We start from the raw sequence: 25,571 nt of genomic DNA, 5'->3' as shown, positions 1-25,571 counted from the left end.
AACATTAAATAGACAAAATTAGAACAGTACTTTAGTAATATTTACAGAAGGAAAGGCATTTTATTTAAACTCTCCTTTTTATTATCAGCAAACACACATAAAGCAACATCAAATAACCAGATATTTTGGAAAAAAACATTAAGTATATAAAGTAAAATGAAAAAGGCATATAATAACACACCAATATAAGAAATGGCAACTGGCAAGTCTAGATTAACACGCCATCATCTTCATTTGAATATTTATGTTTCCAACTGCATATCTACCTAAATAATACAGTGGCCCTCACCTGACTGATTATATAAAAACAAAAAAGGAAAAAAAAATAAAATCAGGCCTCTGGTTTATTTGGGGTTTGTTTCTAAAAATCCATATAACAAGTAAATTTAAAAAGGAATAATTTTAAATTTACTACAGACAAATCTTGCCACGTATCAGAAGAGTTTTTTGCTTTAAAAAGTTTCAGGCTATCTTTAGATGCAAACAGCTTTTAGAAGATACTGTAAGCAGTAGATTCAAAATTCATGACCACAGATTTTGTCAAATACAGATCTATGCAAAACAGGATGCAACTGGTCAAACAGTAAGCCTTGTGACTCATTTTAACTGACTGAAATGAAACAAATACTATTTAAAAAATAAAGGTGTTTAAAGGTTGTTTTTTTTCTTTTAAAAAAATCAGGCACTGTGTTTCACTAATAGAAGTTTGTTGAAAATATCTTTGTTCACATAAACAAGCAAAACTTATATGCCTGTGAGTCTGCTCTGCAAAAGAAATTCCAACGCAAAACACCTGATCTGGAAGCACAGCTGCAACTATTAAAATACAGATTGGCCATGTCAGACTCTTCAGTCTCACCCCACCTCAACCAAAAGTACTAAGAATCAACTATCTTCTCTCTAACCTGGGGAGGTACACCACATGGGACCAACCAACGTATAAATAATTTCTAGGTAAAACTGTCAGTATCAAGAGAATGGGAGCAGAACCACATGAGTGCAGGTATCATCTCCAAACTAGCACCGTGAGAAGCGTAAGACTAAGAGACAAAATATAAACAAGGCTAATTCTGTTCTCCAATTATATAATACGGCAATACAAGCACAGGTAAGGCATCTTGCTGGTTGTGAGCACAGAGTAAGCTCCTTTTTGAGAAACAAGTTTTGTGGCTGATGACAGAGCCTGAGGACCCTTTCTGTAACAACAGCAACAGTCAAACCACAGTTCTTTCCCAAACTTCACCTCTACTTTGGTGAAACAGTTAAAACTTCACACTTTCTGCCCTTGTTTTTCTTGCTCCATTAATCCACATGCATGTAAAGACAGCAATGCCTTTCATAAGGCTTCCACAACACAGCATGGTCTAAAAGTTCAAATGCAAGGAATAAATGCAAACATCAAAGAGAAAAAAAATACACTTAGGTCCTACCCCAAGTTCCCAGCCTTCTCCAGTGCAGTGAGCCATCATTCAAAGGTGCGTGAAGCAAGTGTTTAGGTTCCATTTGTGAAGAACTCCTGGATCTGAAGGCTCCAGTGAGGCCTCTGCTGCCAAACTGCAGGTAAGCAGCTCCCAGCGGACGGTACGACCGGTGCACACTGCTGCTAGAAGCGTGGGTAAGGTATAAATTAAACACTTTAACTTCCACAAGTTACTTGCTATACCTGAAGCCTCCAGCGTCTGAAACAGGCTTGCTACCACAGCCCTGTCCCTCACAGCTGGGCCGCACGGCTTGATTATGGGGGATTTGATTAACCTCTCGCTTCAGCTGCAAATGCCACCTGCAAACGCAGTCTGCCTGTACAAGCGGCTGTGGGGAAATAACCTGCTTGCCGTCAGGTGTATCGGGTGGCTGGCACCTCCGACATGGCGGGGAGACGCGGCCTCCCCGGGCCCCTGCCCCGCCAGCCCTGCAGCCGGGCCCGCCTCGTTGTTATGGTGGCCAAGGGCCACAGGCCAGCGGCGGCCCGCTCGCCAGCCACCTGCCCTGCGGGGAGCCACCCGCCTGAGGGCAGCAACCCGCCTGAGGGGAGCTCTCCCGCCACCCGCCTGAGGGGAGCCACCCGCCTGAGGGGAGCTCTCCCGCCACCCGCCCGAGGGGAGCTCTCCCGCCACCGGCCCCGAGGGGAGCTCTCCCGCCACCCGCCTGAGGGGAGCAACGGCCGGGCCCGCCCTGGCCCTCCCGCGGCCGCGCCCCGGCCTCCCTTGGCGCCCTATTTTCTCTTAATACCGGAGCAATATGCATTGAACTGAGCTATTCCACTGTTCAGGCTTTTACTGTAATTTTCTTTCATGCTTTTAGACAAGACCACAGAGCGGTTCAGAGGAAGAGCAGCCGCTGGCCTGGCCGGCAGTCAGGGCTCCGTGGGGGGCTCCAGCTGAACCAGGGTGCTGTCACCACCCCTGCACCCCTTTGCACAGGCAACTTCTAAAAAAAGAAAAATGCTCTCTACTCACAAGAAAGCCCCTGTTAAGTTCTATACAAACCAAACACCCAGCCTGGAACAGCTGAATTTGATTTCTGGGACTTGTTGCCACCATCTCACAGGAGAGAGGGATTAAAGCTGCAGCTGGCGAGAGCTAAGCCTCTACTTTAACACATAGTTAGGCCCAGACCTTGCAGGTACCACAGTCTGTTCATCGTTTCAGTTCATGCTAGCATGGGAATGCACCTAAACGGCAATCATTGTTGACATGAAAGTGTAGAAGCGTAAAGGGAATGCATACACCTCAAACACAGCTGATGCCTTTGCTGAGGAGCTCCATTCCAGCCCTGGCTGAGCTTGTCCCACCTGCCAAGGAGGGCCAAGAGCACATGTAAGCGGTAACAGGAGCTGTAAAAAGACTAGGACCTTTCACTAGGTTAAACATCACTTTTGTTAACAGAAAGCCACAAGTTCCATACAGATTATGATGAGAAAAACAAGACGGTTATAGCTTTGCCATCATTTGAGACAAGATGTGACCATCTGGACCATGACAGAATGTAAGGGTAATAAATGGACAGGTAGTAGCTACATGGCATAGGTACTGCATTGCTCAGGCTGGAGCTTCCCAAAATATTTAAAGGGAGGAAAGCATTCTCCTCAAAGGCACAATGAGAATGTTAATTGTAATGATGCAGTCCTCTCTAGTATTCAAATTACTTTAAAACTCAGATTTCCATAGATTTCACCAAGACAAATCTTGGAAACATACTAATGTAAAGAGTCCCACTTTAAAATAATGGAAAAGCTTCCCTCCAGTCCCACCTGATTGTGATAAAACTTTGGTTAGGAGGTTTTAACGATGAAATGGCATCTGGCACTGTGATGCTTTTGACTGGAAAGAAACAAACCTTATTATCTTTATATGATGCCCACCCTCCCTTCCTCCATTTTTACTACAGAAAGGTTGTCTGGCTAGATAGTGACATAGACATAGCATTTTGAGTTGCGCAGAAAAGCTAGTGACCCATTAGGGCAATTAAATCCAAACATGAACACAATTTCAAGTTCAATACTTTGTTTCCTCTAGCACCAGAACAAGTGAACTAAGCGTGTCAACAGTTGCATCACATTGTCTAACATGTGTTCCGCTACAAGTGAAGTGTGTATCATGCTTATTTCTGGCTTAGCAGCACGTACAAAAAAGAAAGGGGGAGAGGGGGTAGGGAAGAGGGAAAAAAAAAAAAAAAAAAAAATCACATTGATCTCGCAAGGCACATAGGCTTACCTAAACCTAAGAGAAAGATAAATGAACAAAAGGTTATCAGAGAATGATGCCCCATAGAAAACATTAAAACATAGCATAAGTAACTTTCAAAAGCCAATATGCATCATTAAGCATCTCTTTTATTTGTTGTAATATAAAGAAGCATACATCATTCAGTTCTTTTAAGTACAACTCAAATTGTACACTAACAAAAAAAGATCAATTCAGACATCCGTGAACATGTCACAACAGGATTCATAACATTTTGCTCTGCTGGTATTGCACTTGGAATGGTTTTGAAGTAAGGCACAGTAAAAACAAAGTCATTTAGTGCTTCTACAGCAGATGTCTTTTTTTAAACACATGCTACATGACATAAAAGTACTTCTTCTAGCTTATATATATACACACACGGGGAAAGAAAAAAGCATGCACTAGAGGATTTAATTTCAACATATCTTGTTTCATAATATACAAATAAAGTAGTTAAAGATGTAAACAAATTGCATGCACATAAACTAGAGCAAAATCTTTAATACAGTATCTGAAAGCTATTATGCTTAAATAAAAAAATATAACTTATTAGTACTCAGGTTTATGTGCCATTTTTGTCATGTAGAGATTAAAAGTTGGGGCTGGGGCAGGGAGTTATGGGTGGGCAGGGAAGATTTTTCTGGTTTTGCTGGTTTTATTTTTTTGCTTTACATTGTTGGCAGCAGTACATTGGTAAGAAAGACAAATATGGCTTTTGCAAAACAACGTATAATGAAAACATGAGAAAGTACAATTGCATTTGGGGGCCAGCATCCTGATATTTTCTAGTCAAGAACAAAACAAAACAAATCAATATGATCTACACTTCAAAGAGGGAAAGCTATGCATTCCAGAAGACCTTTCTAAAGACATTTAAACTCTACAACAACCAGACACTTAGTCAAGTGTAAACTCTTAAAAACTAAACAAAGAATCTGAATGACTCAAGCTTGGCTTTCCACTTCAATTGCTACTGAACAGGTTTCTCCCATGACTGAGATAGCTGAAGTGCTATTAGATTGTCTTCAGAATTAACCAGATGCCAGGAGCGAGTTTGCTTATTTTTAAACAAGTACATTAGAAATTAAGGAAATTAACTACATGATTTTTGGTTTCACTTTATCTTTGGCATAGGATATGCCATTTTTCAAATTAAATACAGGACATGTACCGCTCTACATTCCAACATATCATGCTGAAAAGGCACATTTGCTGCTGCCTGGGTGGCAAGGGAAGACACATTTTGCAAAGGCACGGTGTTTAGTGCACCATTCCTTCCCCATCCCCCAGAGAGTGTTTAAGTCAGACCAGGTACAGTTCTACATAGCGGCCTCCCAGGAGCTGTCCGTTTTTCTCAGCCACTGCTTTCTTAGCTAGTTCCAGGCTTGGAAAAGTCACCAATGCCTCTCCACTGGGCTGGCCACTAAAGTTGTAAAGCACGAGGATGGAATCTGCTTGGAGCTGCAATGGTGCAAGAAGACAAAAGAAGAAAAACTATTAAGACCACAGAACACGCTCAGAAATGCAGTTTTTAATGCTGTGCATCTATCTGGTTCACTCCACTCCTGTGTCTGTGGCAAAAAGATTCTGGATGTGATAATAGTAAGGAGAAGGGACCGAAGATTAAAAGAATTCAGCTTTTACCTTGCTGAACAGCAGCAGCTCTTATTCTGCTGGTGTGCTGAACAGAATGATGTAGACATGATTCCATGCAAAGATTTTGCTAAAGAAATAATTCAGGTTAAAGGTTGATAAGAAAACAAAGACTTAGATGTTAATAAAGGATAAAGGGAGCCAGAAAGTCCACGCATTCAGTGAATAATTCTTGTAGTATGTGGACTACTGGCCAAGTGACAAAGGCTACAAGGCATATGAATACTCCCATGCAAAGCTTAAAAGAAAAAAAATTAAAAAATGATAGAGTTGTACGAGAGTTCTGTGTTGGGAGGACGAGCTGAAATTAATACAGGCATGCAGTGCAAGAGAGATTGTTCAGCAAAACGAGTTTGTTGCAGTCCAACTGAATTAAATGTTTATTGTAATTTTAACAAGGCTAAGAAAAAAGCAGGCTAGCAAATGAGATTATTTAGTAGTTGGAGCCGATTTACTTTGGAGTGTGTTTGCCCTTATGAATTCTTAAAGGACAGTTCCAAAATGCCGAGTTTAAAGCAGACATCTGTCCGCCCTATGGTACCCCAGCCATTTCCCATAACATGCTCGAATTATTTCCAAACTAAGTTTGGAGGACCCGTTTTTTGCATAGAAATGGATCTCAGTGAAGTTTCAAAACCAAAGGTTGAGGGATCAAAAGCTCAGCATACAAAGCTTGTTTGTTGGAGAAATCGGTGCCAGACAAAACATATGGCCTATGGTGGAAAACCAACTAGTTTTATAGGTGTTAACCCAACTCCGGCTAAGATCACGTGATTTAAGTCATCCTCATGAGTTTATGAAAGGTTAAATTATTTGAGGGTTTCACTTTTTGTAGAATTTATGCGTGCCTGGTATATGACAAGAAATGTCAGACTTCTCAGTTATTACCAGTAGCAGTTTCTGATCAGCTTTACATGCAAACATATGGAAATAAAGCAAGTACATTCCAGAGCTTCACTCACCCAAGCACTTAATAGGCAGTAGTATTTTTAAGAAATAAGCAACAGTACACTTCAGAAACTAAAAGCACTTATAAGACAGTTAGTACAGACTTCATATAATTTCTTCTTGCAGAACCGATTTTAATCAAGAAATAGCATGCAGAAACAAATTCAAAGACAAATAAAAACCATCATGTCTGAAGCCCAGTTCAGGTTTGGAAGTGATCGTGGTTTATTTCAGAACACCACTGTGCACAGTTTGGGTTGAGCCGCAAATCTGAGCTAAAAGCCGGTCTGCTCTAGACCAGCTCTTTGCTATTAATCCATATGGGACCAAGTCATTTCCCACCAGTCCCAAATGTAAGTTTAATATTGCTGTTCAGAGTCAGCTGAAAACACACATGGAGCGAAGCGGAAAGCTTTAAGACGTAGTTTAAATAGCAGCATCGGTGTAATATCAATGTAAGGCTCTGGAAATCCATGTTATAAGAGTTGCATAGAAGGTTAGCAGAGAAGTCTACACATTCTGCGAGCAATTTAATTAAAAGAATTAAATAAAACCCTTCCATTTTATGTTAAGGCACGCTAGTTTTACGTTCATATTTATATAGATTTATAGGTAGAAACATATTTTATTTATGTACATATATTATTTGAAATATAGATTCAAATCCATACAATTTTTTTTTCTGGAATTTTTATTCTAAAAAAAAAAAGTGGTCTGTAAGATACCACTCTGGACTGCTTAAAATTCAGGATGTGCTACTCTGTGGATTATTTTCTAGTCAGAGACTCTTTCCATCTCACACATAGTAGAATCATATTGCTGATCTGGTTTTCCAGTTAATCTGGGTAAAAGGAGAGTGCCAAACGGATTGTCCAAGGTCACATAAATATGGAAATATTCAGAGTAATAACGGGTGTTCTGCACACTGCCAGGCCACACAGCCTCTAGTCTATCTTGTCCCTAGCAGATCTAACAGTATCATGAGAAATCAAACATCAGCTCAGTTGTTTTCAGATCCGTTATGTGAGCTGATCTTCATTATCTATGAAGATGATTCCATCAAGGCACAGTATTTGATTGCCATCTTTTGTACTGAGGGTTTTTTTGTGTGTGTATATATATATATATATTTATTTTCAGAAGGAAAAAAACATAGTAGCTAATCAGTAGCATTTTGCATGGAATCCAATAGTATTGGGACGTCACGAGCTTCATGCAGCATGCAGGTCACAACAAAATTTCTTTAGGAATTATGTGTTAGTGCCAAAAATGCAGGGAAGTTTACTATTAACAAATTTAGTTAGTTGCATTTAAAAGCCACTATACAAAAAAAAACCCTCTCCTAAAAAAAAGGAAAGTGCAGTAGTTCACATTGCATTAGGGACATCAAGATGCATAGAAATTAATTTCCAGGCAGCTATATGATGCAGGAAAGAGAAAGCCAGAAGTTTGAGGGTTTTTGCACACACATTTGTGTGCGCTTTGTAGCCACATCAGGGGGGAAATAAATAAATAAATAAATAAATCACCTTCTACTGCTATGCTAAATAAGATATTCAACAGAAAGCTTCACATGAGAAACAAGCACAAATAAACTACTGGAAGTTTAACACACCATCTGAGCAGAACCAGGCAATCACACTACCTCCACCACTACCATCCCATCAACTACAGATCATAATCAGCCTGTTTCCGCAGGTTACTTGATTTATTATTTTTTTTAGCGGGACATAAGCAGAAAGCTTAAAGCAAGGATCCCAAGGCAAACGAAAGGGAAAAAGCCATAAGCGAAAAGTTGTATCGCCAAGCCCTTCTTTCCCCTCCCACTCACCACTGGAGACCCAGTTTCTGCCATTCGCATCTTACCTTCTTCAGAAGTTACAAAGAGTTACAAACAGACCCACTCTTTCGGTGCTTGTAACACACTCCTTGTTTGATCACTCAGCTGAATAAGGCCATTGTAGTCATCAGGTGCATACTACAGTACAAGTGTGATATATGATAATCAGCAAGAGAAGGAACAGTTCTGGTACAGCAAGCCACACAGATGATCATTTGCAACCATAATTAAGAGCATCAGCTATAACAACTGGCAGGAGACAGTGAATTTGACAGATACTATTTTTATGCAAGATAAAAATACATTAACTGCATTACTGGTTCTAGAAATAGATTTAAAGTAAACACATGTGGGGAATATTCCAAACTATGTATTTGAACTGTTCCTTATCAAGGAAGGGGAATAGTTCAGACCATGAAGTGTTCCTTTTTTCCCTCTCCTCATGAGACAGAGCATTAGGTAACAAAACTCTTAAGTTTGCATAATCGTGTTTCCAGTAATGACTCGCACTGGGACAAATGAGCATCTTCCAGCATGCATATTGAAGTGGGGGATTCGAAGAATTATATGGATCTCATTCAGATTTTTCTATGTAGTCATGGAAACAAACTGCAGCTTCTCTAGGGTAGAGTGATAAACACTTTAGCTGCATATAACACTTACACAGACTACACCAAGGTAGTTAAAGAAAAATCCATGTCCTGGCATGAATACACTTAAAAGATAAAATAGCATTTATACCAGTATAGTATATTTCCACATAGGAAACAGAAATAAACTACACAGTGTAACTGCGTCATGATAGATTTGTAGTAGAAGAACACTAAAACAAGAATAGTGACTCTACAGTACAGTCACACCAATAAATTAAAAGAAAAAAAACCCACACGTGGATTAGATTAGATCTAAGAAATATTTGAGATCCTGAATCTGAACACTAATCATGCACACTATTGGAGGGCCTGGTACAAATATGAAATCTGTAGTCAGAAAACAGATTTTGGGGAATATGAACATGGTTTTGTGTTTGTCTCATAATCTATCCAAATTACATATCCTGGAAAGGGACCGAGCATTCTTGCACATGCTACAAAGACTACCGGAGTGGCTCCTGTAATCCAGAAGACAAAATGTTTAGCATAACCCACATTATAGAATATCCTTTCAGTGGCAAGAAGAGCTTCCTATGTCCCCAGAAATTGTCTGGTTTGCACTAACATTTTAGAGGATTGCCAAACGCACACAACGTAGACATACTATGCTGCCTTCCTTTGGAAATTTCTATAATACAAAAAGTCTCCTGCCAGCTTAGGGAGAAAAAGGTATTATATTTGGGCATACAGGACACATGGTATCCATCCAAAGTGAAGTTGAAAAGAAAAAAACCAACCATCACAGTATACACCTTCCACAAAGAACAACAACCAAGAGCCCAGAGAACATAAAAGAAGAGAACCTCCCAGAATTTTTACTACTGAATTCTAGCCACCTTCACATCTAGACCCATGCCATTAAGTAAAAGACAAATATAAGAAGTGTGTTCTAGATAGTCTCTGCCAGGGCAACCAGACCGTGCAAATATTAGATTTATCAGTTCCCAGACCTGCCCTTGAAACAAATCTACAAAATGTACATTTACTCTTTGGAAGGAATGTCTCAAGATAGTACATACTTTAGATTATCAGTAGATGTACAGCAGGTAAAGATCTATCGTCTCTTGTGAGGGACAGTGTTTAAAAGGTTACACCTGAAACATGAACAATGTGGAAAACATGAAAGTGGGAAAACTATCCTGGACAGAAACATCAAAGTTGTCAGAGCTTAGACCTAGGCCTAAAGAAAGAAAGAGGGAAAGAAAGATAGATCAAAATACCTAGCAACAGAAGCAACTTTAAATCGCAAGAAAGATAGGTTGAGAGACTGCAGTTAATTAAAACGGAAGTTGTGGAACAGTAAATTCTTCAGACTTACAGATTTCAAAAAGTAGTACTGCAAACCAAGCTAGGAAATAAAATGGAGTCAGTCTTATTCCCTGTGAATGAAATGGAAACTACCGTAACCTGTCTGAGGAAGTTCCCAAATACTTCTGATTCTGTCTGTATTTCAGAAACCCAGAAGAACAAAACAAAATGATCCAACCACATCAGACAATGTAAAGCCAAGGGTAAACCTGTAAACTCATTGCTCAGAACGGAAATACAGTTTTGCTAGCTTCACCTGCAATGCAGTAGGCCCACTTCTGCTTCCATTTAGATCTCAAAACCACCACCTAGTGATGTAACCTCCCAATATAACCAGTTGCAAGTTCACTGAGCTAGGTTCTAGCAGTTTGTTTCCAGTGTAAGTATTACTGAGACCTGAGACAGTACGGCCATACCAAGATAATATGAAACTTGAAGTAGCGTTTTCAAATACCTACCCTTAATGCCCAAGTAACTGGTAAAAAGTTACCAAATACCGCAATACCTTTAAATTTAAGTGAAATGAAATTAAAAACAGACCTCACTGTGTCTCTGCTACCCTCCCCTTATCCTACTATCATCTCATTCCCACCTTCCTTGCTTCTCTGAACTGAAATACAGACTTTCCTCAGAGCTGCTGCCTTCTCCTCTCCTACCTTTGAGCTCCCAGCTCTTAGGGGGTTGGGCTTCCCTTCCAACCCAAAAGATTCTGTGAATCTTCCTCACCCAGGGGTTTCCGCTTACTCTGAGTATATCAACAGCAGCAGCAGAATATAGCGGCCTACTGGAAGGACACAGTGGCAAATCCTGCTTTTTAAGCAATGACAATCTATGAAATACAATCTCTATCAAAGTCTTCTTTCATCTCATCCTTTTAAATTGGCTACTCACACGCTCACAGATGATTAACAGGCAAGATCCGTTTCCTAGAATAACTGAAGGAGAATGCAGAAGTAAATACAGACAATAGAGCGACTTCTCCTTCCCCCTTGAAGCAGCAATCGAGAAGCCTAGCTTAGCCTAGTAAGGAAGGCCGCACAGAACACCAGTGTTAAATTAAGAGCTCCATTAGAAAAGTCAGCCTCAGACTGAAGAGCATCAAGGTATGCTTCTCAGCACGTGCTCCAGTCCTACACTGACTTCTTCCAGTGATCAGAGATGGGAGCTAGGATAAAGAAAGATGGAAACTAGGTATGGGATAATGTTTGCATTTAGAATCTAACCCAGGAGAAGGAAGCAAAACAGAACCTTGCAAGTGTTTACTAAACAAGATCCTGGGGTCAACAATTAGCTCCATGGCAGGCTGCAAGATGGCAACAAGAATATGCATACACACCAGGGGAAAAACCACAGCGGACTGGAACAGAGATTGCTCTGCATAGTGAAGAATGGTGTTTCCTGTTCCCTACATTCTTCTTGTTGTTAAGGTATATCTTAAGCTATAAAAGCGGGGACTTTTATAGCTTAAGACATGTCTGTTAACAACGGCAAAATGATGTTTCCTGAAGGACATGTTGCTTCTTTACAGAATCAGCAGCTCACCTTACATGCATAAGGTAAATACCTTTCTAGGTATTAACATTTGAAATGGCAGAGATATTTCAACTTCTATATAAAATAACGCTTATAATATTAGATAACATATTATGTAAACTACATTATAACATAAATGACAGATGTATATTGAATAACAGTAACTCCTCTCTCCTAAGAGAGATGGCCATTTCTAACCAAAAATTACCTCCGGTATGGTAGCATCTCCCAGACGGGCTATCTGCTACGCTTACTGCAGTGCAAAACTTTTCAGAATTATATGAATCAGACACAAACTGGTTAATAAAGGAGATATACTACACTCTCTCCTTGTACATTTTACTTCTTTCAGGAATACCTGCTGCATTGAGAGAAATATGGGACTCTCAAACTGTGCAGAGATTTTAACCAGGTCACTAACCAGCGAGACATTGACTTCCGTTTCATTTTTGTAGTTCCTACAGTGGACATTCAAAGTCTAAAACAGCATATGCAAAGCAATCTAGGGAAAAAACCCAAACACTGCTAAAACCACAATTAGAATTAGAAAGGATATTTGGACATGCCCCAACTGGGAAAAAAAAAAAGGGAGGGAAATGAAAGCTGAAATTAGTTCCCACCTGGAAAGCAATAAATCATAGGCAAAACTGCCTGTTTCTTCAGGACTGCAGCTGTAATTCTAGCCTAAACTACTGATAAACTCTGTCACAGAACAGTTCCCAAAAGGAAGAAATGTATCTCTCAGGCTTTGGAAAAAGGTCTAGATATAGTAAGTCTGGAAGGCAGAACCCAATTTAATGACTAGGTAACTGTAACCTTTGGCACAAGAGTCAGGAAAAATTACCCTGAACCCACTTTGCCACTGCAGCACAGCAATTGTACCTTAAAAGAGCACCGATACAAGCACCGGCAACCACCTGAGTGCTCTGTGGCACAGATCGTGAAACACGTAACGTCTGTTCCCAAGAATACAGCTTGAAGATGGTGCCGCTTAGTCTCTTGCTTCAAGCAGGGGAGGCAACAGACAGAAACAGTAACCACTAATTTACTACACCCAGTCTCACAGATGCTTTCACCACACAGGCAACATTTCCAGCTGGAAGATAAACTGAGAAATAAAGCAAAACAAACAGCATAGTCTATTCCAAGTCCGTGGGGGTGAACATATAGTAACATCTATGTTGCCAGATGACTTCAAATACCAGTAATAGGGAATTCTTCCTCTATCACATCTTCTTTCCCTTCCCTTCAGAAGGTGCTATGCCTAGGATTGGCACAGAGAGGATGGGGCATCCCTCTCAGACTATGAAGCATCAGATTTCAAAAGGAACCCATAGGAAATAGAGAATACTTCTTTGTTCAAGCGTGCATTTCAGAGAAAAAAAAAACTAATCCCTAAAAAGTCAGTAACAATGAAGGCCGCTGTCCTGATACAAGGCAGAAATGTTGTTAATGCCCTTGGAATTTAGCCATCCATCCACTCCCCTTCGCTTCCTTATTACTGTTTTAAGCACAGGCCACCCTCCTCCCCCCGCAATGACAAGCCTTGAATTCTGGGTCTCTGAAGACATGGAGGATTAATATACTGCAAAAGCTCTTTTTAGCTGCAGATAAAAGGCACCTAAGCCCAGTGCAGATTTAAAGAATAGCAGTTATTTTAAGCTTCTCCTACATAAAAACGTGTACGCAAAGAAGTCCCTACATTTCCACCCTAGCCTTTTTCAGCAAATTCAGGAGGCTTTCAATAAAGCTCATATGGTGACTGTAGTGCCTAAATTGTAGTCTTCACCTAGTTTACTTTTTTAACTAGTCCTGAATTAAATATGCATCTAAATAGCAAGCTTTAGAAAGCAATAGCTGCTTTCTAAGAACTAATCCACATGGTCTTTTTCAGGCAGCTGTGAGCTCACTTTACATTCATGCCAGCCTCCAAGAAACTGGGCAACTACTACTAAATGCATGGTGAATCCCAGCAAGATAACAGTTGTGAGCCAGCTTTTGGTCAGCTAAGACCACGAGCAGAGTTAAATTGCATCCACTTGTACATAAACCTAACAGTTCTTGTTAAGAGAACTTAACGTAACATAAACCTAACACAGAATATCAACTCTGTCCATGTTAGCAATAAAACTAAATTCTCATGTGACTAAAAAAAAAAAGTCATTATTTGAAAAGTAGAAATATTTCTTATCGATTTATTTAGTGGCTAAAGAGTAAAATCCACAGAGGATTTATCCAATAAAGGAAAACACCTTTTATTGAAAAAAATTGTTCTGATACGCACAAACAACATCACAAATTCATCACCCAAATACTACACCTGTTCCTTATTTACTTGATTACTCTCACTGCTTCTACAACTGTACAGTGATGGCCTAAAGTAACACTGAGAAGCCTTTGCCATTACTATTTTTGCACCACTTCTTCCTCAAAATTTTTCCTCATAGGATCTGAAACATAAATGATCCCTCCTAATTCACACTCACTTATTTTTCAAATTATAAGGCAAGCTGCCTGTAAACATCAATAGATCACTTACTTCAACATAATGCCCAAAGATCAGTGTCTGCTGAGCAGCTGGTGTTTCATCATCTGGCAAAGCAACTACTGTCATCATTGTCCTATCCGAATCGTACAGTGGGGTTTGTTGTGATGGTGGTTTTGGGTTTTGTTGGGTGGTTATTTTGTTGCTGGTGGTTGTTTTTTTTTTTTCCTAAGCATCCCTTAGCTATGTAGCCAGTATATGACTGCAGTCAAATCAATAGTCCTGTTGCATTACAATACAACTAAAAAGCAGTTTGATGTGGATTACTTACTAAATCGAAGGGTACTAATATTAGCTCTTTTGAAGATTACAGTACACTACAGTATTATACAGAAAGGTGATGTGGAAAGTTACCCATCTCCAAGACTTACTATTAAAATTCTTCACAGGTTTTTCAAGATTGTTTAATGTAACATACACTAAATATGCAAGCTGGAGGGAATTTTCAGCAATAAAAGCAAGAAAGCAGGACTACAAGAAGAAATCAAGCTGCTGAACCACTAAACAAGAGGCTAGTGTTGATAATACTAAATCCAAATGCTGACCTGCAAATTTTTACATTATTTTTTATTAGAAGCATGTACTGATGTTGAGACCAGCTTGTTGAAGCCCATGATAAGCAGTCTATCTCTTAAGAGGCAGGTCTGGTATGAAAGGTGCTTTCACTTAAGTAGCAACATGTGCATACATGCAATATCCAGAGCCCATGAAGACTGAAGGAAGAAAACAGAAGAGAATAAAGCAAGAACTAAAACTTAAAACCTGTTCCTTTCACACAATGACATACAAAGACAAAAATCACCCTTCAATCTCAGCATCTCCGATCTGGTTCCCAGAATACCAACATCAATTAGTTACACAGAGATTAAAACCATGCCCAAACCACTGACAATTTTTGGGGGCTCACTTTATAAACGAGCAGAAGCATCGTGCAATAAATCCTTGGGCAGCAGCAGAAAACAAACAAACAAAAAATAACATGAGGAGAAAGGAAAGGGGAGGAAAAAAAAAAAAGAAAAAAAGATTAGTTATTGCTCCAGAGACATAATATTGTCCCAATACATTAAGTCACCACCTCTTTTTTTCCCCTAAAGGAATGATTGAGTATAAACTAGCATTACCACATGCGGGATTCCAAGAACAATTCAAAATAATTCCTTGGCTCCTTTATAAGATACTGAACCCGATCTCATTTGGACAACATCTTCTAAAGAAATCAAAGAGGTGACCAATTTAATAACAGTAACTGATGATGACAGGAGGTTGCAACAGAAGAACATGGTTTTCACCTTGTGGCAAAATTTCTATTAATTTGAAACATTTAATTGTGCAATACAAACACTATTAACTGCTCTCTAAAGCAGAAACAAGGAAAAAGGCAAATTCGGCACCAGACCTGAAGTCCAGATTCACTACACTGAAGATTTAGTGGAAGACAAGAGCTAGCAGACATTGTTACTGACCTGTTCCATGCACAGACAGGTTCAGGTCACATTTTTCAATGGTGCACTTACACTTCTAGCTGAATTTCAATTTGGAAAATAGGCTTCCCCACTTAAGGTTTTATACACCCGCAATCCATCCACCAAAACCCCCAGTCAGTTGAAAAAAAGTAAAATACATCAATGGCTAAGCAACAGATGCATAGTTACTTCTCTTTGTCTGGAAATCATGAAAGCCACGAGTAACTGAATTTGGTTTGAACTCTGGAAATATCTGTTGAAGAAAAAGCCCTAACGTACAACAACATTTAGTTTCTTTATGTTTGTCAGAATTCACACTTTCAAATTTTTCCACTGAAAACCCAAGTATGCGAAACTACTTTCAAACATAAATGTAACATTTGAAACGAAGCCACAATAGGTAGAGCACCGTATATTCCAAATACTCAAAACCTGGAATGTACACATTTAAGCATCTGTTCTCAGTCTACATTCATTTACATAGCGGACATCTTGCTCTATAAATTAAAGCCCATTGTCCTTTAAGAACCCTAAAGAAAAAGAAAAAATAAAACATACCACGCCTCACAGTTTTGCATTAACTGCTGCTATGCATTAAAAAGAATCCATCTGCCTCTTACCCTTCAGCAGTATCACCATTATCCAACTTAACAGAATTTTGAAGGACATACACTCAAAAATTGTCATCTTTTCACACATCACTAGAACAGTGGCTTGAGACCCACCAAGAGGATTTTTAAGTCAGGGCTTCTGAGTAGTACCAAAAGGGCAGATCCGGTATTTGTGTAAGTGCTGTTATCCACAGAACCAGCATATACCATATTCAGTTATCTTTCCCTTTAGCAAACATGTAACGACAAAACAAGATATAAATAAAGTATCTTCTGAGACGAAAGGCAGAAGACATGGCAAGACCCATTCCATGAATCCAAACTAGTGCTGCTGGAAAAAATCCATGTTTGTACATGATGCTTTTTTTTTTTTTTTTTTTTTTTTTTCATAATGTCCCTCTGGTAGACACCCACCTAGAGCACTGAATCAGTATATACTGACTGAAGTTACCTATAGCACATAGAATATTTGCTATCAGCCCAAAATGGTTTGTGGAACAGTTTTCCTTCAGGCTGCAACATAATGCTGTTTTAGTGAAAAATGTTCGTGCCTGTAACCAAAATAATTAGACACTGAAAAAGCATCTGACAAAGGCACCTGTCTCTCTCCTTTTGCAAGCAAGTCACCACACCTAGGTCAGCCTTTTGTACTAGAAATTTGCTCTCCGCAGACTTAAAACACTTAAGCCTTGAAGGTCAAAACACTGGCCCTACCTAAGGATCCCACCAAAAAGTGGCCAGGACCGAGAGCCCTCACCACCTTCGTCTGGCAGCCCCTTCACAGCCCCACTCACACCAGCGCTCTGTGCCTTCTCCCTTTCCAAACTCAAACCCTAACGCCTAGACACTTAAATCACTGCTTTCAAATCAGGACATGCTTATGATATAAGAAGGAAGGCAAATCGTATATTACACTTCGGTCTGCCCGTTAAATGTACAAAATTGAGCTTGCACACTTGTTCAGCAACCTCCAAAAGCACTCACTTGCTCAGTTTGATCCCCACTGATCATTACTCAGAGGTCCAAACACAGTATCAAGGAGAGGGACTGCATACTAACCTGGTACCCCTGGAAGAAACTGAGTATCTCCTTCATTCCTGTGTTATATGGCAAGCCCTGCATACGGACTAATGCTCCAGGCTGGGGCAGAATCGGAGTGTGGGTGGCAGTGGCAGCAGCAGCTACAGCTCCTGGAGGAGCTGCAATGTACCCCACCGTGGTGGGGGATACTGGAGGACTGAAAGAGAAGGAAGGGCAAAATGATTATGAAAACCAATAACTGGTTTTAGTACTCTGAATATGCAAAAGATGAAACGCAAAATTTAGATGAGAGAATAAGCCCGTAGAAAAACAAGCAGCCCTGATGTAGACTGCTTTACAGACTTTATTTCTCTTCAGCATCTGACAATTTATTTTCAGAGGAGGAAGGGAAAGGAAAACGACAACATTTGTAGTTGAAGACAAAGAATGGCACTTGTTATTTCACAGGGGAGGAGAAAAATAAGTAGCTACAGATGACTTGTTCTAAGATCATCAACGAAACCACGAAGCAGGGGGTGGGGGGTGGAATCACAGTATGGAAAAACAGGCAAGGGCCCAAATCTAGTACTTCTGAGGCACAAAACAGTGAGTAAAAAAAAGTAGCATCTCTGGTCAGGGCCTGTCACAATTCACCAGGTACTCAGGCCAGTGTGTCACAAGCCTAGGAACTGTCAATGAACAAGCTATTTCCTCACAGAGCCAAGTACCAGAGTTCAATGAGCCATGTTGATACCACGTGTGAGAAGGGAAAAGGCAGAGATCATGTGCTTTGCTTACACACGTAAAGTGCTCTTTGGTCTCGCTGATATATCAAACCTAGTACACACCTATGACGAGGTTTTCAGTATGGGAACAGTATCGCACACACAAGACCAAACTAAGGGATGAGGATAGAGGCATGTATTGACACAGCTTCTCGTTTGGCCAAGAAATAGAACCACCCTGATGACATCACCCCAATGCCAAACACACTTGTTAAATATTAGACTAACATTATCGCCAGATTCAAACAGAACCTATAGAAAAGCTGAACTTCATTACACGGCCACAGAGAATGGGTTAAAATGGCTACTGCCTCTGCTGGTGACCACCAGCTTCCCAGGATCATTTTTACACCAGAAGTAGAAATTTAAAAGCTGTTCACAGATGACCCCACAGTTGCCTGCTCCACCGAGATGAAACGTCAAGAGAAGCAGCTAAGTCTGGTGGTTACCTGGGGTAGTAAGCTGTGTAATTCATATAGAGCTGAGCAGCCTGAGCTGGGTAGTAGGTAACAGTTGGTGGAGCAGCTGCAGAGGCCTGGGGAGTTCTGGTGGCTGGCAAGAGGGCTTGAGGCTGGTAAAGCGCTGCTTCTGCTGGAATCACAGCTGCTGTTTGGAAAGCAGCGTAAGCTGGTGGAGAAAGACCTAAAACCAAACCAGAACACAGCAAAAAAACACCCAATCAGAATGCAGTTCTCTGCTATAGGAAAGGAATTATTCACCCCAGCATGATTAATACCATCTGGACACGGTTAAGGAACACTTGTACAAAGACTGCTCTCTAGCCTTTCCCCTGGAGACCCCTGCTTTATCACCATGAATGACAACCAGGGCATTCAAAACAAGCAATTCTTAAGAGTTCACGACTTCTAGAACTGAGCAGCCTTGCCCATATGCAAATAGAAAGTAGGGAACTTCAGAGTTATTCAAAGAAAGCATAAAGCCATGTGCATAGAGAAAGCAGCACACCAACACATCCTGTGTTCTTTCTAACAGAAGTTGTACTCTGTGGGACAAAAGCATGGAAATGTCGGCTACATGTGGGCATCCGCAACTGCTGACCATCCGTCTTAATGTATAAGCCCTCATGCAGCTTTAAAAAGTATTTTTAGGATGTAGCAAATGGTAAAAAGAAAACCTCACTAGATCACTAGCATTTTGATGAACAAATATCTGGTTTGTATAGGAACATAAAGCTTGGCTTGGTGTGCAGTCGAACTGTTTTTAAATAATATTTGGCAGCTTTTTACTATTTAGAAAATATGCATCGGTATCTGCTTAGTGTTTTCATAGTAATACTGGTTAGAATGGTACGGTAAAGTTCCATTATAAGTCCACAATAAGGTTCACTGCAATCTTAAATAAAATAAAAATATAAAAATCCATCCAACTTCGCTTCTCTGTGGTCTATTAACATATCATTCCTATGGGTGTTTTCCTTCAAAAATAAGCCCAAAGAGTACCTTCTCAATGCTCTAAGGCAAGATAGCAAGAGCACTCATCGACAGCTAGGAATATAGAATTTGTCCCCCTTTTAAATCCCTCTAATTCCAAGTAGGTTTCGCTACAGGCAAGTCTACCGCAGAGCTCAGAAGAACAGTACACCCGTAAAAAGCAGTGTGCAACAATTTCACTGGCAAGGCCTTGCTGCCCTGTACTCACCACCGAAAATACAATAAAAATGCCTCTGATCAGTCCCATCATTGCCCAAAGGGAACAATTCCAATCTCAGCATGTATACAGATGGATGATTATTGATCATGGCAAAACCCAAGTCAAAAGGTGAAAGGCCACAAAGCTTCAGCACCTACCACATATCAGCCTTTAGCAGCAGAGAGCAGAAGAATTGGAGACTTACATGGTAACTTACATGGCGGTGGGGATAAGCCACTACGATTTAAAGTGCCACCCATTAAAACAAAGTTCATCTCCTCTCCCGAACACTGGAATACTTCCACATAACGGTCCTTCATCATTTTTTTGTGACATTTTTGAGCCACCATAAAGGCTTTGTCAGCAGATTTCATTTGGATAAAAGCATCACCTGATGGTCGTCCCTGGGGGGAGGGGAAATCATCATAATTCAGTCTGTTACTAACATACCCAGAGCACAAGAAATGCAGGAAATACTAAGATCAAACGCCTACCGAAAGCCTGTATTGTTCTTCCTCATCTGGCACCTATGACTAATAACTCACCATTATTTTTAAGAGCAGAAAGGCAAGACTCACGTAACCGGTACCCAATTGACACACTGCTTCCATCTTTTGCAGAAAGAAACAGAGAATAATTTAATGGAAACAAAGGTTGGAGGCCTCTAATCCAAACGCTGTTCAAAGCAGGGCTAACTTTTAAGTTTTATCAGGTCACTCATAGCCTTCTCCACTTGAAATCTGAGCATCTCCAGGGGTTCCTGATTCCACAGCATCTCTGGACACCCAACTCAGGTGCTTAACTAATTTCTCATTGTGGTTTTGGGTTTTTTTGCCTTTTCACCCAATTGGAATTTTCCTTGATGCAGTTTATTAACACTGTATCTTATTCTTTTGCTGTGAAGCCCTAGGAAGAGTCTGGCTTTCCCTTCCCTGTAACTACTTTCAGATAATAGTACAACAGCATAAAGCTCTAGACGTGCTTTAGTAAAGTCCATAGCTACATTATAAATTGATTTCCAGGTCTGATTTTCTGCAACTGGAGAGATGTTTTTGTGTGTATTATACTGTGAAAGTATGTGCATATTTAATATGGAATATTAAAAAATTTCTTAACAAAAAGGCAAAGCAAATATAGTAGATATGTCTTTTTTTTCTTTAATACCTCAATATTTCTGTGGCTATTAGAGTTTATTTTTAACACAAGACAACAGGGAAAAGATATCTCTATGATTATGTCATTAACATATATCCAAAACACAACTTTAAACTATCAGCTTCCTTTAAAGTCTGAGAAGTCTTTAATCAAGTTAGGAAAAACTGTATTTCCCACAAATACCACTCAAACAACACAGCTACCATCACGCAGAAACCCTGAAGCTGACAGAGCAGCTAGGCCATCTAACATGAGACATTTCCATCTTTTGTATTTCCAGCACTCGGCTGAAATACACGGGACTATTTAAGACAGGCTAAAGCTATCATTAGAAGAACAAGTTTCATCCTCCCATCTTATTTATACAACTATAGAAAGAAAAGCAAGTGTGTATGTAAAAGGAGAAGAGAAATGAAGACAGACAAAACAGAGCACAGTATCTTCTCAAGGTGATGGAAGACCTAAAGCACAGCCAAGAACAGCCAAGCTACCCTGACTTCTACCCCTGTTCAGTACCTGGGAAGTTAGCCCTGCAAAACGCTGTTACCTGCTGATTAAGGACCATGTGAACTCCATGGGGCTTGATATCACCTGTGGCGTCCCCCATAAATTCCAGGATGTCATCGATGCCCGCAGTGTAAGGAAGGCCTCTGAGCCGTACACAGTCACGTATGCTGCCCGTGGCAATGGTGTATGGCGGGGGTATGACAGGAATGATGGGAGTTGGGAGAGTGGGAATAAGAGGTGTTGACATATATCGATTAAGTACCTGTTGGCAAAAAAACCCACATTGATAGAGATCTACATGTCATCTGGCTGGGCACAAATCAGTTCTCACAGTACTATTTCACACATTTAAACAAATTCACTTCCAGAATCGGGGGAGGGGGGAAAACCCAAACACCCACCCACAACCTTCTTAAACCAAATTATTGTGGATAGTTTCCTGTTGGGCAATTGAAAGTTTCAAACTCCAAAGGGAAGAGGGGAAATGTAACAAATTTAATTTGCTAAAGCCTAGTAACAGATCCTTCTAATCTCATTAAAAAGACGTTAAGAGCAGATTACGGTTCATTTTAGAATATCCCAAAAGGGAACACTGGAAAACCCACCATTTGTGCTAATAAACCTGCATTGTCACATATGGTTCTTACTAAAATTCAGGTAAATTAAACCCAGTCATTTCAAAAGACCTGAAATAACTAAATAAGTAAAAACACTAGCTCTAATTCCTTCATAAAACCTCGTTGTTTTAAGTGAGGGTGCTTGTTTTTTTTAACCTGATGGCTCATCTCTAAGTATAGGGGTTTGGGCAGGGGGCGGAGGGGCAAGGAAAAAAACATGTTTAAAAAAAAAAAAAAAAAGACCTATAGGAGATCTTGATCTCAACATTCTATTTTCTCTTGACTCGTTCCCAAATGCCAAAGGGAACATAAGTTGCTGTTTGGGCCTACTGCTGAAAAACATATCTAGCAATGATTATCAGAAATAAACAGACACATTCCACTGAAAGAGGTACCAAAAAAAAGGTTATGAACTTTAGTTTTGTCAATAATGATGCAGCCTAGAGAGCCTGTCTCAACAGAAGCCTTTTTTTAAGAATCTGCTTGTGGCACATTTCAGGCCAGAAATCTTCTCCCTCCCTTGTGTATAGAATATTGCAATTACTTTGTACTAACACAAAGTAGAGGAGAGATGGCTTTACCTCTTCTTTACTCAAACAAGCAACCTGTAATAGCCTAAAAAATCATCTCTTGCTCAAGCAGCAAAAAAAACCCAGGGTGGTCACCCTGGACTGCCATCACAGAGGAAGAAGTAATGACATATTGGTAGAATATAAGTTTTATCCAGGTCTCCCTAACAAAAGTGAGGGCAAAGAGTGGTTTTGATCCTTAGAGGATTTAGTCTCATTCTCTCGAGAGAGGGGTGGGTGGGTGTGAAACAAAGGAAAAACAATACCTCACCACACCATTTCACTTAGTTTTCATGATACACACCTCAGATCCTTGGCTGTTCTGATCTCTGTATACAGTACTAAGGGTAAACGGCAGGTCTACAGGTGTGGATATTCCTTCCCTTGCCCCATCCCTTCTGTGGAATAGGCTTCTCATGTGACATAGGTTGGTTGAAACAGTAACTGTATTAAGTTTTTGTAGCCAGAATCTCCTAACTGTTCCCTTTGGCATTATCAGTGTAGAAATAGTCTGTGTCATGCAGAAAAATGCAGCATGCGATGTTTCTCACAGGCTTGAGTTGCTGGTGCCAAAATAAAATGGTTTTACCAGATTAAGGTGGTGATGATAGAAACTGGTAAAGGACAGGGGGGAAGTGAATTATATTGTCTTATGAAAACAAGTATTTCACTTCCTTTCACCAAAAGGTCAGATACGTCCTGGTAATTCTCAGTTTCCAACGGAACAGCTGCAGGAAAAGTTGATTTAATGCGTCCAGATTTGGATTTCATATTAGAAATGCTGTACATGGAGATCAGAATTTAAAGACAATACTGCAGATTTTCAAGAATCATTACTACAATACTATCAATCTAGTATATTTTTGGGATTCTTTTTGTGATTTCAGTCAGCCTTTAAGAAGTAGAAGGAAATTATCCAAGGCTTTTTACTTTACAATCTGAGGGATGTTTAAAAAGCCACCAAAAAACTGTGGCAGGAAAAAAAAACACCAAAAAAAAAACCCACAAAAGCAATGCTGCGCAATTTTCCATGCCAATCAGGAAGCACATACTGCCCTTTCTAGAACGTAGTATCTTCACTACAATAGATTTTCATGGTTGTCTACAACATATTTGCATGCAATTGTCAGAAGAAACGTTTTAACTGTTAAGTCTGGAGTCTCACATCCAATAGTTACAACCTGTTGGACTTCTGCTGCCGTGCTCCTGAAGAGTTCAATGTAACGTTTTCCAAGTATTTCTTTGTGCTTTTTAAGTGCATTCTGTGCATATTCTTCACAGGAAAATAACACAAATGCGTCTCCTGTGGGTCTGCCATCTGGGTACTTGACAAAAAGAAGTCCCTCTTTCCCTCCTGTGACTGGGCATTCTGGCCCCAGAAACCCTAAGACATCCTCCTGAGTAGCAGTGAATGGAAGGCCTCGCATCCGGATGATAACTTGATTCTCCTTAGATAAGAACTGGGCCACTTCATTGGAGGTGCCTAGTAGAAAGATAACAACACATGGTCATGCTGGTCAGTTGATTCCACAGGACACAGAAGCAGCAAAGCATTAAGCAGCAATACAGGAGGGAATTAGCCAACAACAAACCCACGGAAGACCCCGAGACATTACTAACTCCCAGCAATCTATTTTGAAGTGAAAATCCCTTACCCTGAAAGTGTTTCATATTTTAACGAATCTGGAACAAAGACGAGATCAATGTGAACTTATACAAAGCACACAGATGCTCCCACTGCAAAGACTCATCTTCCTCCCAAACAGCAAGACCTGTCTGTGAACATCAGTCCAAATGCTCACAGCTCAAATTCAACCATGTGAAACCAGAACTTGACAGGGTTAAGTATTCTTGGAAAGCAAAACAGGAAAAGCTACTTCATTAACCATTTGTGTCCTCAGTCAAGGAGGAAAAAAAAATACCACCCATACCAGAACTAGAACACCCCTATGAATTTAAGTAACCACACTGAACCCAGCATCACTTACCTCCTGCAATTTTTAAGAATTCTTCCCCAGTTGCTTTGTAAACCTTAAAGAGAAAAAGAAAAAACACACGTGAAAATTACAACATTCAACTCACGCACTCTTCCATATGTAAGACGTTTGTATTTTGAGCAAAACAGAACTGCAGTTTATTCTCATTTAAAACTGCAGTCTAAAATATTCAAGTTGCTCTGCAAATAATTTATTTTAAGTCACTACATTTTACCTCAATGTATCTGCTGCCCATGTGATGCTTATGTCTTTCCAGTGCAAGATCTCTCTGTTCAGAACTGACAAACCGAACTAATGCTTCCCCATTTCTTCTTCCTTGAGCGTTCAGACAAAGAGCCACACCACCTCTGGAAGGTGAAGCCAACAAAAATAAACTTAGTTTGAATCTTTAATACATTTAATAAACAATTCCATAAGAGTAGTAGATAAAGCAGACTTCAATACGGAGTTTACAGATTGTAAAAGAAAACTGCTACTATCCACAACTTAATTTCATTTTTAATGTAACACAACTATACTTCAGAATCCAGTTTAGTGACATCTTGGCTCTCATGCCGTTCACCACTTTCTCAACTTCCTTGCAGATGTAAATTTGCAAGCCCTTCCTAACACCTCAGAGATACAAACTTGAATTTCCGCATACCTCTAAAAAATAATTAAAAAAAAGTATTTCTTAGTGTTGAGAATCTGAAAATATATATTAAGTGACAGGTATGCTGAATTAAACTCACTTTCTCTCTATATACACACATTTCTATACAGGTGCTCACACATCAGTCATATGAAAATTTCTTCCAAACAGCACTTGGAGACCTGATTAGGAGGTAAAACAATACTGAAGAGTTGGCACAAAATGTAATCTTCTGTTATATTTTGGACTCTGCCTTGATTAATGCAGTAGGAGTTTCTCCCTTTAGGTACTAGCAATAAATGAATGTACATCTGGTTTCAATTGCCAAGTCTCTTTTCTTCTTCACACACTCCAAAACTCT

General features: G+C 39.9%; 1 protein-coding gene across 5 annotated transcripts in view; it reads right to left on the bottom strand.

Annotated features, from left to right (window-relative positions):
- Nucleotides 1-3,812: 3,812 nt before the first annotated feature.
- Nucleotides 3,813-25,571, bottom strand: part of ESRP2 (epithelial splicing regulatory protein 2) — a 59,785-nt gene continuing 38,026 nt past the window's right edge. For 2 of the 5 annotated variants that reach the window (XM_055726695.1, XM_027813298.2), the window contains 9 exons: nucleotides 24,794-24,926; nucleotides 24,571-24,613; nucleotides 23,764-24,065; nucleotides 21,437-21,658; nucleotides 19,940-20,138; nucleotides 18,534-18,726; nucleotides 17,339-17,516; nucleotides 8,193-8,304; nucleotides 3,813-5,186 (listed from right to left, as the gene is read on the bottom strand). In XM_055726695.1, coding sequence (XP_055582670.1) covers nucleotides 8,215-8,304; nucleotides 17,339-17,516; nucleotides 18,534-18,726; nucleotides 19,940-20,138; nucleotides 21,437-21,658; nucleotides 23,764-24,065; nucleotides 24,571-24,613; nucleotides 24,794-24,926 — 1,360 coding nt within the window. In that variant the 3' untranslated portion in view covers nucleotides 3,813-5,186; nucleotides 8,193-8,214. The other 3 variants (XM_027813299.2, XM_027813301.2, XM_027813300.2) reach the window with 3 other exon arrangements.

The sequence above is a fragment of the Falco cherrug genome, chromosome 14 (assembly GCF_023634085.1).
Source record: "Falco cherrug isolate bFalChe1 chromosome 14, bFalChe1.pri, whole genome shotgun sequence".
Lineage (NCBI taxonomy): Eukaryota > Metazoa > Chordata > Aves > Falconiformes > Falconidae > Falco > Falco cherrug.
This window is presented reverse-complemented; position numbering and strand designations above follow the sequence as displayed.